This window comes from Vanacampus margaritifer, chromosome 15 (genome assembly GCF_051991255.1).
Source record: "Vanacampus margaritifer isolate UIUO_Vmar chromosome 15, RoL_Vmar_1.0, whole genome shotgun sequence".
NCBI classification, from domain to species: domain Eukaryota; kingdom Metazoa; phylum Chordata; class Actinopteri; order Syngnathiformes; family Syngnathidae; genus Vanacampus; species Vanacampus margaritifer.
Genome location: NC_135446.1, coordinates 17,404,133 through 17,416,966, shown reverse-complemented (window position 1 = coordinate 17,416,966; position 12,834 = coordinate 17,404,133). Strand labels below are relative to the sequence as shown.

At 44.9% G+C, this 12,834-nt stretch overlaps 2 protein-coding genes across 6 annotated transcripts in view; both read right to left on the bottom strand.

The window, feature by feature from the left end:
* Positions 1-59: 59 nt before the first annotated feature.
* pop7 (POP7 homolog, ribonuclease P/MRP subunit) lies at positions 60-1,719 on the bottom strand. The gene is made up of 3 exons (XM_077544742.1): positions 1,702-1,719; positions 1,189-1,272; positions 60-994 (listed from the first exon to the last, which is right to left on the bottom strand). The coding sequence occupies exon 3, from the start codon at positions 978-980 to the stop codon at positions 522-524; it is 459 nt and encodes a 152-aa protein (XP_077400868.1). The 5' UTR covers positions 981-994; positions 1,189-1,272; positions 1,702-1,719; the 3' UTR covers positions 60-521.
* A 332-nt stretch (positions 1,720-2,051) lies between these two features.
* The window catches only part of nlgn2a (neuroligin 2a), a 68,751-nt gene continuing 57,968 nt past the window's right edge, over positions 2,052-12,834 (bottom strand). For 3 of the 5 annotated variants that reach the window (XM_077545218.1, XM_077545220.1, XM_077545219.1), the window contains 4 exons: positions 10,742-10,927; positions 8,233-8,721; positions 5,697-6,063; positions 2,052-5,581 (listed from right to left, as the gene is read on the bottom strand). In XM_077545218.1, the coding sequence (XP_077401344.1) occupies positions 4,753-5,581; positions 5,697-6,063; positions 8,233-8,721; positions 10,742-10,927 (1,871 nt within the window). In that variant the 3' untranslated portion in view covers positions 2,052-4,752. The remainder of the gene's footprint in view (positions 5,582-5,696; positions 6,064-8,232; positions 8,722-10,741; positions 10,928-12,834) is intronic. The other 2 variants (XM_077545221.1, XM_077545222.1) reach the window with 1 other exon arrangement.

The following is a 12,834-nucleotide window of genomic DNA, read 5'->3' as shown; positions in this document are numbered from 1 at the left end:
TCGTCTTTCTTGCTTGTGAATCAACAGTTGGTGTGAGGATGATGAATAAAACTCACAAATTACTGTATTTTACAGCTCAATTTTATTTGTACTTTACGGACACAAGACTTTTGAGACTTGATGAGAAACCAAGGTTAAGGGAAGCTTACCCACTACTGACACCTAGTGGTCATTAAACACAACTTTAGGTACAATATAAAAATTACACTGAAGATGTAAACAATATTCTGTGTTTATGGAAAGCAATTTATGCTCAAAAAGGCATAAAATAATATTGCTGCCACTCAGTATCACGTTTTAATTTGGCTTTAGACCCCCCCACCCCCCCAAAAAAAAATAAATAAATAAGAGAGTGACATCAACTGGAGTTGTTTTGCAGAATGTGGAAGTCAAATTTTTCAGATTTTTTGGGGACAGTGGCAGTAATACTTTGGGTACCCCCCCCCCCCCCCAAAAAAATAACATAATTCACACACATGCATGCAAATTAAGAAAGATTCTTCCCGCTGCTTCTCGGTGCCTCACTGCGGATCCGGATAAAAAACCTTGATGTGGATAGCCGAGTTGTTGCGCGTTCGCGTCATGGGCTCTGCGGCCTCGTCCGGGTCCTCCGGCTCCAGGTCGTCCACCAGCTCCACCGTAGAGGTGTTGGCGGCCAGCTGCAGCGCCCCCTGGCTGCTGGCCTGCAGCTGCAGCGCGATGTTGATGGCCCGGTTGATGGCCAAGCCCAGGCCGTGCACGCAGATCTCCCGGTGGCCGCTGCCGCCGTCCAGCAGCTTCTGGCAGCGGGCGAGCTGCGCCCGGAAGTCCGTCTTCATGTTGACGTATACGTCGTTTCGCCTTTTGGGGAGCTTTCGGGGGAGTCGCTTCCGGAGGGTGTACTCCACCGGGTCTATGTCGACGGCGCAGGGGCTGTCGGAGGGTTTCACGGGGGCGACCGCGGGGAGTGACGACATCCCTGAATTGCGAGGCTCGGTCATGTGCCACCGAAATGCTGCATTGGGACAAAAGTTGAATCACCGCTGACTAAATATCTCCCATTTGATGTCACTCCCGCGACACATTATCGCACTGAAAGCTAATTGAGGCGTTGAAAATAGGTTTATGATCCCAGGCAAATACCTTATTATTTATATTCTCGAGCAACAATTGCACATTAAATCAAATAGTAATTGCAGCAATGCTTACCTCCGGCTGATAACTGGAGGATAGTTTCGTCTTTCCACGTCGCTTAGCACAGTAGCATCCTATCACAAGCCGTCCTGGATGCAGCTGTGACCCGGAAGTAGAACAGAACAGGAACTGTAGCAACGCTAACGATCGCAAATGTGATTACAAAATCAAAATTAAATTAAAGACACATTCCCGCAAATGTTACCAGCGGTAGATAATTATATATTTAATTAGCCTTTAGTTGTCAACTCGCTTAGCATAGTAGCATCTTGGCAAAAAACTGGCCGGCCGTAACCCGGAAGTAGAGTAAAATTCTACACCATATTTATTTCGCACACGTTTTATAATCCACCGAAAATGTGTTTAAAAAAACAAACAAAAACGGAGCAAATTAACAATAACACAATGAGGAGAAAAAAAAGAAAGTGGGAAAATTCTATGGAGGTGATCAAATGAAAGCAAACCGAGCTCAAACAGCATAAACATACGAATTGGACCCACTGTGCCACAAACGCGTGTGTCGTGTACCTATAAAGGGTGACGTCACAGTAGGTCGGTCGGCATCCTCCTCAAAAGACTTCCAAATAATAAACATAAATCAAAGTAAAAAAGAAACTACTGTACACCCCGGCTGTGGGCCAAACGCCGGGGTCTGGCACCACCTCGTGGTCAGTTATGTCAAACAATGGCAAAAAAGCGATTATTATTTTCTGATATTTTTCTTATGTATGCAGGAGGGCCATTTTAGGGTTGGGGGGGGGGGTATTATTATCATTCTTTTTATCCCAGTGCATTGATATTGATAGCTGTGTGCACTTTTGCACGTTTATTATTGGTGTTATTATAGCATCTTCAATAAAGACACCAGCTGCACACACTTGGCTATGAATGTCTTTAATGTTTCCCAGATCAGTATCACAGCATACAGTGGATAATAACTTTTAAAGTAAACATAAAGATCATCACCTTAATAGTTTTTTCTACATTTTTAGCACCTTTTTTTTCTCCAAAATGCCACTCTTTAACAAATTTCTTCTCAAATCTCTCGGGTTTCCATTAAAAATAAAGAAAAAAGTAGACAACAGGTGCAACTTTGCGTCGGAATCTGAGCAGGAAGTTCATGCGCATGTGTTTACTATTATGTGCTTGCATGTGCCATTGACCTTAAACAGATGACCTTGTTTGCTCTTCAGAATAAACATAACACAGGGAACACAGTGTGCGGACACTCGGACAGTATCGAAACAACTGTAAGATCTTATTCATGTGTGTGTGCGAGGCATCTTATGGTATCAAAGCCCTCATGTCGGACCCACATTAAAGTGGCTTCATGTAAACATGGCTACATGTGAAGTGAGCTCATCGACGGCCTCTCACCATGAATCTTCACCTCCCATTTTGTGGCGCACAAAAGGTAGGCTAACTTTAACGTCTATGCCTAATTAAGCAAATCATGTATGCTTTAATAACAAGGTGTACTTTAGAAGTGAAAGAATGAAAATATTACATAGGGTGGCATGAAACAAGATTTTTTTTTTTTTAAATCAAGAGTAGCATTTATTTAGAAATCAGCATGATGAATTTCTGCTACAGTGTATGTATGCTACAGAATTTCCACATGGTCCTAAGTACGATGAGAACGAGAAAAAATAATCAGCACGGTTGCCCTTTCTTTGCAAACTGCACCTGTTGTCAGAGGTCATCACAAAATTCGGGCATCTCGTTCATTCGCTCAAAAAAAAAGAAGAAGGAAAAACTATCAAGAAACTGAATATTTACAAATATTTCATCTGGTTGATTCTTACACTTAAAAATGTACACTACTGATTTGTTTGCAGGTTTGTGTCTGTGGAAGTCTTCAGCCATCTCACATCCTCTTCCAGTGGCAGTTTATAAAATAGACAAGAAAGAAGAACAGCCCAGCGCGTAGTGCTTGCGGTATTCTGCTTCAGGTAGTGTCACAGTCCCTTCACCTCACGGCCCCCCAAAGCGTGGATCGGACATCTTCCATAGGACGGAATAGCAAAGGTTTCATCTTGGCAAACAGAGAAGAATACAAAGCTGGCCATGCCTTGAAATGTCAGCTCATTGTGTCCCCTTTGTGATTTAAGGCTTTCTCCAAAGTCTCTTTTCTCATGGCGGTCATCGTCGACTCTGCAGAGCTCCACCACAAAGGCTGTTTTTGTCTTGTACATTGTGCACGCGTCTCGACTTGCAAAACTCTCAGATTGAGGGCTCAGTGATGCGGCGGCCTCCCCCCACCTTTGGCCCCCTTTTCGTGGATCGGAATACAACGAAGAAAGAAATTAAACAGGCTAAAAGCTAGCGCACGAGCAACAACAGTACCAGTGACAAAATAAAAAAAATAAATAAAAAAAACGGGCACAATTGGGGACAGCTGTTTTAAAGGGTCCCTGACTCCCAGCAGGCCAACCCACCTGTGTGTGTGTGTGTGTGTGTGTGTGTGCTTAAGAGTCGCCATTTCAAATCCTACTTTACCTTATAGAAATAGAAGAACCAAATGATGATGAAAACAGATGGAAAGATCAACTCGCATGATAATACACACACTCTTTGGGTTGGACCTAGCACACTTGAAGCAAACAATGGACGTGCCGGATAGAAAAAAACAAGCCACGGGTACGGCAATTGGTAGCTTGTGAAAGCGCTGCGCAGATGGCTAGAAAGACGAAGCTTACTGTCGGTTGCGTCAAAAAATCCTCATGAGAGATGACGCTTTTCTTTTCTTTTGTTTTTCCTGAACTGATGCTGGGAGGTGAAGCGATTTTGTTGGTTTGGGGAAAATGTGTGGCTCCGCCCACTCCCCAATGAGCCTTCTTAAAAAAACAAAACAAAAAAAAACATGCATAGATCCCCTGCTGCAAAATACCCAATTATAGACTTTCTCCTTTGTACACATATACAACTATATATTTTTATATATACTTTCTCTATATCTATATTTTCAACTCAACAAAATGCAGTTGCACATACAAAACAACAACTGAACAAGAGACAAGCTGTGAAAGAAAAGAAAAGCACAATCAAGGGCCAGTTTGGCACTTTGTCATGAGAACACATTTGTTAGTGGACAATAAATATTTTCTTGAGGATTTTTGCCCTTCATGAGAATGCAAACACGAACTTGGCACCGAGAATGCTGGTTGGATGAAAGTATAAGATACAAGATACTTTTCATAGCGGACCGCACTCCCTTTTGCAAACACTGGAAAAAGGGGTCAGGAAAAAGCAGGGTTCAGATACAGATGTAGAAAAAAAAGAATGGCACAAAAGGGAATGAAACAGTAAGCGACACCATAACATTTTTAATAGTTCGGAAAAAAAAGGCGAGAGTTCCCTTCAAGAAATGTCAAGGAGTTGCTTGGAAAGACGTCCCGATACTTTTTGAGAAGAGCCATTTCTCCCAAACGCGCTTCTCAGTTGCCACGCCGCACTCTGTTTCGCTCACAACATGGAGGCGGTTATGATGTTCTCAGACAGTCACCAAACCTCAGATTGTAGGTTTCTAGTAGCACAACCAGTCTTCCTGGTCCCTAGGTGGTGCTGTTGCGTCGGCTACTATACCCTGGTGGTGGAGTGGGGGTGGGGCAGAGTGTTGTTGTGGCCGGTGGTGGGGAAGGTATTAAAGGCATGAAGGGGCTGCATGCTTGTGATGGTGCTGGGGATCATGGTGATGGTGTTGGGCGTCATCAGAGGTACGTCGTCCGGGGCGCGGCGCAGCGCCAGCGTGTAGTCGGGCGGGCAGGCGGGCCGCAGGATGTCGTGGGGTCGCAGGGGCTCCATGTCGTGGTGAGCGTCGTGCTCGGAATGCTTCATCTGCAGGGACATGATCTCCTCCTCCTGGCTGTGGGCCAGGTCGTTGGCGGGGCCGCCCCGCTGGGGAGAGAGCCGGTGGCGCCGCATCTCGTGCCTCTTGTCGCGCTTGTAGTAGAGGGCGGCGAAGGCCAGGATGTTGAGGAAGAGGAGGGACGCCCCCACGGCGACCGTCACGCTCAGCTCCGTGGAGTAGTCGCGGGTGTCGCCGGGGAAAAGAACAATAGCCGGACGCTCCGAACCGTCGGGATCCGGGTCGTACGAGAAGGTGGGGTAGGGGCGATGGGTGGTGCGGGTGCCTGTAGTTCTGGTTCTGGGGGTGCCGGGGCCGGGGCCGGGCGGAGAGCGAGTGGTGGTTGAAAAAAGCTCATCGTGCAGATTGTGGAGATGCGGGACCAACTCCAACCAGAAGGCCACCTTGTTGGCCCTGTAGTTGTCTCTGACGCGAGGTTTCAAGCCAATGTGGAGGTACTGCTTGTCCTTGGAGTTGAACTTGGTCCAGATGACTTCTTCAAAGCGGTTGGGCTTGGTGTGGATGAATTTGGTGTCCTGGGGGACAGGCAAGTTGGGATCCCTAGCGAAAAACCAATGTTAAGATTACTTCACTGAATACCTGGCTTGGTAAGTCTACAAGTCAGTTCGGTTCTACCATCTAAAGACGTAAGAATTTGAAAACCAAAAATGCTTACCCAGTCTTGGCAAAGTTGGTCCAGTAGGTCATGACGACAGCACTGAGCATGACATCATTCTTGGAGAAGTTGCACGGAAACAAGTCGGTGGCGCCGATCATGGGCACCCCGAAAACATACGGTATCTCGTCCCCGTGGGCGGCGTCGGCCCACTCGGGCCGCGTCTCGGTCTGGCAGTGGTGGTAGAAGGTGTAAAAGTAAACGGGCGACTGGAACTCGGCGTGGAGCTTGGCGGTGGCCACTGCTGGCGCCACCCACTGGTGGTCTGTAAACAGCGCCAGCAAGGTCTTGCGCCGCATGTCGCCATTGTCCCTGTCCGCCCAGTCTGTGTACATGAACTTAATGGTCTCCCTCAGGATGTCTTTGCCTGGAGGACAAGGAAGAAAGAGTAACGGATTAATCATCAGTAAAGCAAGCTGTCATAGCATCGCAGACACAACTGTGGCAGAGATGCACTCAAGGCCAAAAGGTCTCTCCAAGAGTGACAGGTAGCGCGACAGCGTTATCCAACGGGTTTGTTTGTTTGACCGAGGCTTGCGCCGCTGGCAGTTGGATCCGTTGAGAGACGGCGTTGTGATTTGAAGATGTCACACTGTGGGACGGCGGGAGACGGCATCAGCACCCACACAGCCTCAAAGGCCAGAGCATGGACCCACCACGGTGAAAGATAATCCTCATGACATGGTAGCTCCTTTGTATGCTAGACCGCTTTAGTCACATTCACTTAAGTGACTAATGCGACTAAAGTTTAGTCGCTTTAGCCGCTCGTCTCTTCCCCGCACAATGTTGGTATGAGGTTCCATAGTACCCACAGAGCCTCAAAGACCAACACATGGACTCACCACGGTGAAAGATCATCCTCATGATAGGATAGCTCCTTTGTATGCCAGGCCGCTTTAGTCGCTTTAGTGACTAAGGTGATTAAAAAGACTAAAGTTTAGTCGCTTTAGTCTCTCATCTTTTCCCCACACGATTGTATGAGGTTTCATCGTACCCACATGGTGAAAGATAATCTTCAAGACAGGGTAGCTACTTTCTATGCCAGACCGCTTTAGTCGCTTTAGTGACTAAGGTAATTAAAAAGACTAAAGTTTAGTCGCTTTTGTCTCTCATCTTTTCCCCACACAATGTTTGTATGATGTTTCATCGCACCCACAGAGCCTCGGCGTCCAAAGCACGTAACCACCACATTGAAAGAGCATCCTGATGACAGGGTAGCTTCTTTGTATGCCAGAGTGCTTTAGTCGCGTTATTCATTTTAGTGACTAATGTGACTAAACTTTAGTCGCTTTAGCCACTCCTCTCTTCCCCACACAATTTTGGTATGAGCTTTCATAGTACCTACACAGAGCCCCAAAAGACCAAAGCATGGACCCACCACGGAGAAAGATCATCCTCATGATAGGATAGCTCCTTTCTATGCCAGGCCGCTTTAGTCGCTTTAGTGACTAAGGTGATTAAAAAGACTAAAGTTTAGTCGCTTTAGTCTCTCATCTTTTCCCCACACGATTGTATAAGGTTTCATCGTACCCACATGGTGAAAGATAATCTTCAAGACAGGGTAGCTACTTTCGATGCCAGACCGCTTTAGTCGCTTTAGTCACTAAAGTGACTTAAGTTTAGTCGCTTTTTTAGTTGCTCGTCTTTACTTCACACAATATTGGTACAGACGCTCCCCACCTTATGAACGAGTTACGTTCCGGACAATCGTTCATAAGGTGAATTTGTTCGTAAGTTGCTTCAGTGCTATATTTTGTATTATAATTTATGTTTAAAGCCTATATAAGTGTATTGAAGGTTTATATAAGTATGTTTGTACTGAAAAAAACTTTTAATAAAATGGAGAGAATACGTACAGTACTGTACTGTACTACGTATGTTAGAGAGAGAGAGAGCGAAAGACACACACACAGTATGTACATGTACGTAATAAGATAAATTAAATGAAGTTTAACTTACTTTTGGAAGATGTACTCGATGCTTAAGGAGATGATGGAGGAGGAGGAAGAGGAGGATTTTATATCATGAGAGATTCTTCGTCGTCGCTGGAATCGGCTTATTTCCTCCTTTATGGGGACCGGCGTTTCTTCCTCCTCCTCCTCGACACGTTGCTGAGCCTCCAATGAGCTCTCACAGCGCCAAGCGTCGGTATTAGCGGCGGAAAGAAGCACTACGCGCAATACAAAATCTAACTTACAGCATCTCTTTCCGAACATTTTTCGATATACTGTACGCGCAGAAATGTTCGTATGTACCGTTGTTCGTAACTCGAATGTTCGTAAGTAGGGGAGCGTCTGTATGAGGTTTCGTAGCACCCACAGAAATTCAAAGGCCAAAGCACAGACCCACCACGGTGAAAAATAATCCTCATGACAGGGTATCTCCTTTGTATGCCTAACTGCTTTAGTCGCTTTAGTGACAAAAGCGACTAAAGTTTAGTCGTTTTAGTCACTCGTCCCCCCCCACCCCCCCACACACACAATGTTGGTATGAGGTTTCATTGCGGTTTTATTGAAAAATAAATTTTCTTTCTTACCCTCGGGGTATCCATAGAGGTTGTCAACAAAGTTGGAAATGGTGTAGTCAAACGCCGCAGCCGAGATGCCGTCGTTGTCCTCACTGTCGTCGACAAACTTCAGCCCCTCTCCCTGATTGACGCCAATCAGCATGTCGTAGTTAAGGAACTCCCCCTGGACACAGAGAGCAGGAAGGAAATCATCAGTGCTGGACATCATCATAATCCGAATGATATGAATTACCTGCTGCATGAGGATCTCGGGATCGTCGGGCACCACGTCTCCGTCCACCACGGGGCCGAAGGCGATGTGGTAGCGAGCCGGCTGGATGTCCTGATCCACAAGCTCCCTGAAGTTCTTCCGCCTCAGGCAGTCTACCAGGTCCGCCGTCTCGCTGTAAGTGCAGCCCACCTTGCGCGCCAGGATCTTGGTATACTTAAGTGGCTGATAGTTGACAGACCAGCTGGAAATGGCTGTTCCACTTTGGGCGATGGCCCTGTGGAAGAGGCCTGGGAAGAAAAGACACCCTAAGTGTTGTCGACTTCACTAACATATTGAGTGGAATTATCCGTCCATTTGCATTTATTTGAAAATCTTCTGCAAAGCTGCCAGATGGAGCCTCACACGTGGCATAATGTAAGGGATGCTAACGAGAGGATTTGGAATGCGGCGGTCTCCCTCCTCTTCCTTAAGTCTGTCTGACTCGAGTTCTGTCACTCCGACTGCCCAAGTGGCTCGTTAGGGGGGCTGCCTGCATCACTCGTTTTCTTAACACTCTTTTTCTTCTTCTTCGTCTCCTCGCCTCGTCGCGTCTCAGTACCGGCCGCTAAATTATTAAGACCAGCTGCAGAGCCCCCTTTCCCTCAGAAATCAATTACTACACACCGAGGGAAGTATAGAGGGAGACTGAAATGGGAGCTTTTCTTCAAAAACAGTTTTTTGGTGAGCCGCCATCCTTCATTTAGCTGCCGTTATCGCACCAGTTTAACCACTACTGCTTTCATCCAACATCCTTTACTCATTCTCCCTCCAATGATTCACGACAAGATGGCGGATGGTTGACGGACTCCTTACCTGGAACCCTGGCGGAGGAAACTGGGGTATGACAGACACATAGCATCGAAAGGGGCTGATGCTGATGATGGAGACGAAGGACAATGGCAGCGATGACATGATGACAATGAAGAAGACTTTTTTTTTTTCCAGGAAAAGGGGGTAGCAAAAAGAGACAATGGGTTAATACATGTTAGCGTTCAACTGTTGCAGACCGGAGGAATCAACATTGAAGACAAGTCTTCCGGTCCAGTCCCAATCACTGTCATGGCACATTTAGTCGAAATAATTTCGACAAATAACGTATCTTTATCTATATATATATTCAGACAACAGAATGATTTTAGATTTATTTTCATTATTTCAGACATTTATGTCGGTGTTGTGCTGTGAGATTTTTCTCATTTAAAAAATGCGCCTGGCTCAATTAGGGTTGGGAAAAAACGCAAGTCAGTGTGAAGAAGTCAAGTCATCAAGTGCAGTGGTGCCTTGAGATACAAGTTTAGTGTTGTTATGAATTCAACTTGAGTTCTAGGCAGTACTGTTTGGCAGGGCCCGATTCATAATAACGCATCATCACCTCTCATCAGTACGGCACTTAAATCCGTTCTACGCAGATGATAAAGAATATTACTTTTTTTTTAAGAAAAGGTGTAATTATCTTTGTCTTTAGGTTTAGTCTGACAGTAAACTTTTGTTGCTTACTGTCAGTTCCCCCCAAAAAATAAAATCAACCGAACCACAGCTTGTATCTGGATTTTTTTTTTAAATTTAGGTTGCTCGCATCTTAAGACTCCTGAACTGTAGTCATTCTTGTATATTGAGCACTACCTGTTCATATAGCAATTAGCTTAGCACAGCTCAGAAGCAAGAGAAAGAACATCGGCTGGTAAAATAAGTCTTACAGGAGCTAGTTCAACTAATTTAGTTGGATTTTGTACAAAAAAAGATCATGGCATAATTAGTTAGTAGGTGCATTTAAGACGTAAAGCAGGACATCATACACACACAAAAAAAATATAATGTTTTGGGGGCGGTTAGCTCAAAAATCTTGAAACCCGGCGAGCGTGTGAGCGTTTGGCTGCGGGTCATCGACCGCTCAGATCTGACTGCAGAACAAAGTAGATTGCTCCGCGGGCCTCTATAACACACAGCGCCTCTGGGTGTGTGTGTGTAGTCACTAATGGGGAGCAGGAGGTTAGATGGATGTGGGTTTTTTGGGCGGAACTCAATGCAGCAGTGCAGCGGACCATTAACAGAAGCATGGGCCAGGTAATGTGCGCTAACGTCCCCTGTCACTCCACCGGATCAAACATGGCCACTGCTTTGAGTTGAAATTCTATACAGTTGGCTGTACAACAACTTCTTGCACTTTTTTTAGTTTCTGCATTAGAAATGTCCTACATGGTAGCAATGCCAATGAATCCAAATAATTTTTTTCTTGCAGCAGATAAAAAGCAGTCCGACGATTTTTACCCTCCGAGTGGTGCGAGAGGATGAGGAGGTTGACACAGGACGCCCCAGCTCCCGATCCGAAAATGGTGATCCTCTCCGGGTCTCCGCCGAAGTGACCGATGTTTTCGTTGAGCCAGCGCAGCGCCTGAATCTGGTCCAGGAGGCCGTAGTTGCCCTTGGCCGATTGATCGCCGGTGCTGAGGAAACCTGCGTGCAGACGGAGACAATGCAGCATGACGCCAACCTTTCACAGAAAGTCCCTTTTGTCCTAACAAGTGTATTGTTTGTGCATTTAGAACATAAAAGAGTCCAGTTGTTTTCCCGTTTTTTTTTTTTTTTATAAGCTCCTTGGAAGGAGCGATTTCAAATTTTGTATTAAGCAAAGCTCTTTGAACCCCCCCCCCCCTCCCCTTTTTTTAAAACCCATTTTCAAGTTGCCTACGTTGGTACAAAGTGTGAGGAAATTCCAGCTTTTATCTCGAGACCATCTGGCCCTGACTTCAAATTGCTGTTACAAAATAGTTCAAACGGGGCGACCGAGGGAAGTGTCAATCATTTGCTCACGCACACTAAAGCTCACAGGCTCTCACAAAGGAGACTGTTATAGTTTCTTGGTTGTTTAACGCCGGTTAGCATAAAAAAAGGAATTGTAAAACTATCCATGACCATTGTTATTGTACATTGAATGAATGAATGAATAAATTAATAGTTTATTTCGGTACATAGTACAGAAAAAGAAAACACAAATATAGTTTCAAACAAATAAACTGAAAAAAAGAGTGTGAACTTAAAAAATACAATAACAATAAACCGGTAACATTATGTTTTTGCCAATACTCCATCACAAATAAATCCTGCTAGCAATGTAGCAGCTTTGGCTACATTCAAATCTTGCTAGCGTATCCAAGACTAAATAATGCAGCTTTAAAGTGGAAGTCCACCTTAAACATTTCTTGACAATAACATGTTATATGTGACCTCACTAGTCTAAACATGACATTCTGATTAATATTACATTTGTGGAATATGAGTTATGAAGCAAAATCCATCTCAGGCGGCAGCCATTTTGCCACTTGCTGTCGGCTAAAGATGACATCAATGTTGCTCAGGGCTCAGACAACAACCAATGAGAGTTTTTTTTGAAGCTGTGCTGTGATTGGTTGTTACATGAGAGTGACAAAATGGCCGCCCCCTGAGATGGATAAAAACGGATGGATTTTGCTCCACTAACGCAATATTAACCAGAATACCATATTTAGACTAGAAAAATTCCCGCGTAAATTTTGAATGGGACTGCTGACTCTTGTAAATGAGCTGAACAGTTTAAAATTTAAACCACTGGAATCACTCAAGAAATGTGGAAGTTAACCATAATCAACATCAACTAAAAATATCTCACTGTCCCTTTAAGAAAAATGCACTTTCACGCACACACATTTGACTTTGTAAATGAGCTGAACAGTTTAAAATTTAAACGACTGGAATCGCTCAAGAAATGTGGAAGTTAACCATAATCAACATCAACTAAAAGTATCTCACGTGACTACAAAATGTGAGAATTTGATGTCTAGTGAGCAAAGATTGTGGCCATGGTGACGAGTTGAAGTGAAACTTTTGCAAATAGAAGTAGACTTTTCTTTTTTCCCGCCACTCTAAAGTTAATTGGTCAACAGAGTGCGGTAGAAGCCTAATTCACTCACTGTCTTTGAACCCGCACAGGGGGGAGAGCTTTCATTCCTTAAAAAAGATTTCGACACTGAGCTAAAGATGGGAAAAATTCCTACAAAATGAGCTAAAATTCGTATCGGTCGGATAACGTATGCGTGCGCAGCGTGTCTTGGAAAAAGGTGCTTGATCTGTAATTTGTTCCTCCTTTCTCCATTCATTTCCTATGGGAGTTTTTTGGGAGTTTTTGGGGAATTGCGTCGCCATGGTAACTCGGAATTCCTAGAAAAGTAATGCCGCACCGAGTCAGATCGAGCCGCATCGTTTGATACCTCATTTGTCCCGGTGCGATCTACGGTACAGGCCGCATTTTTGCGGAAAAATCTCAGGATTTTCTAGGGTGGAGAGTAATATGTGCTGCTTTCAGCAGTCCCATAACTAGTGGAGCT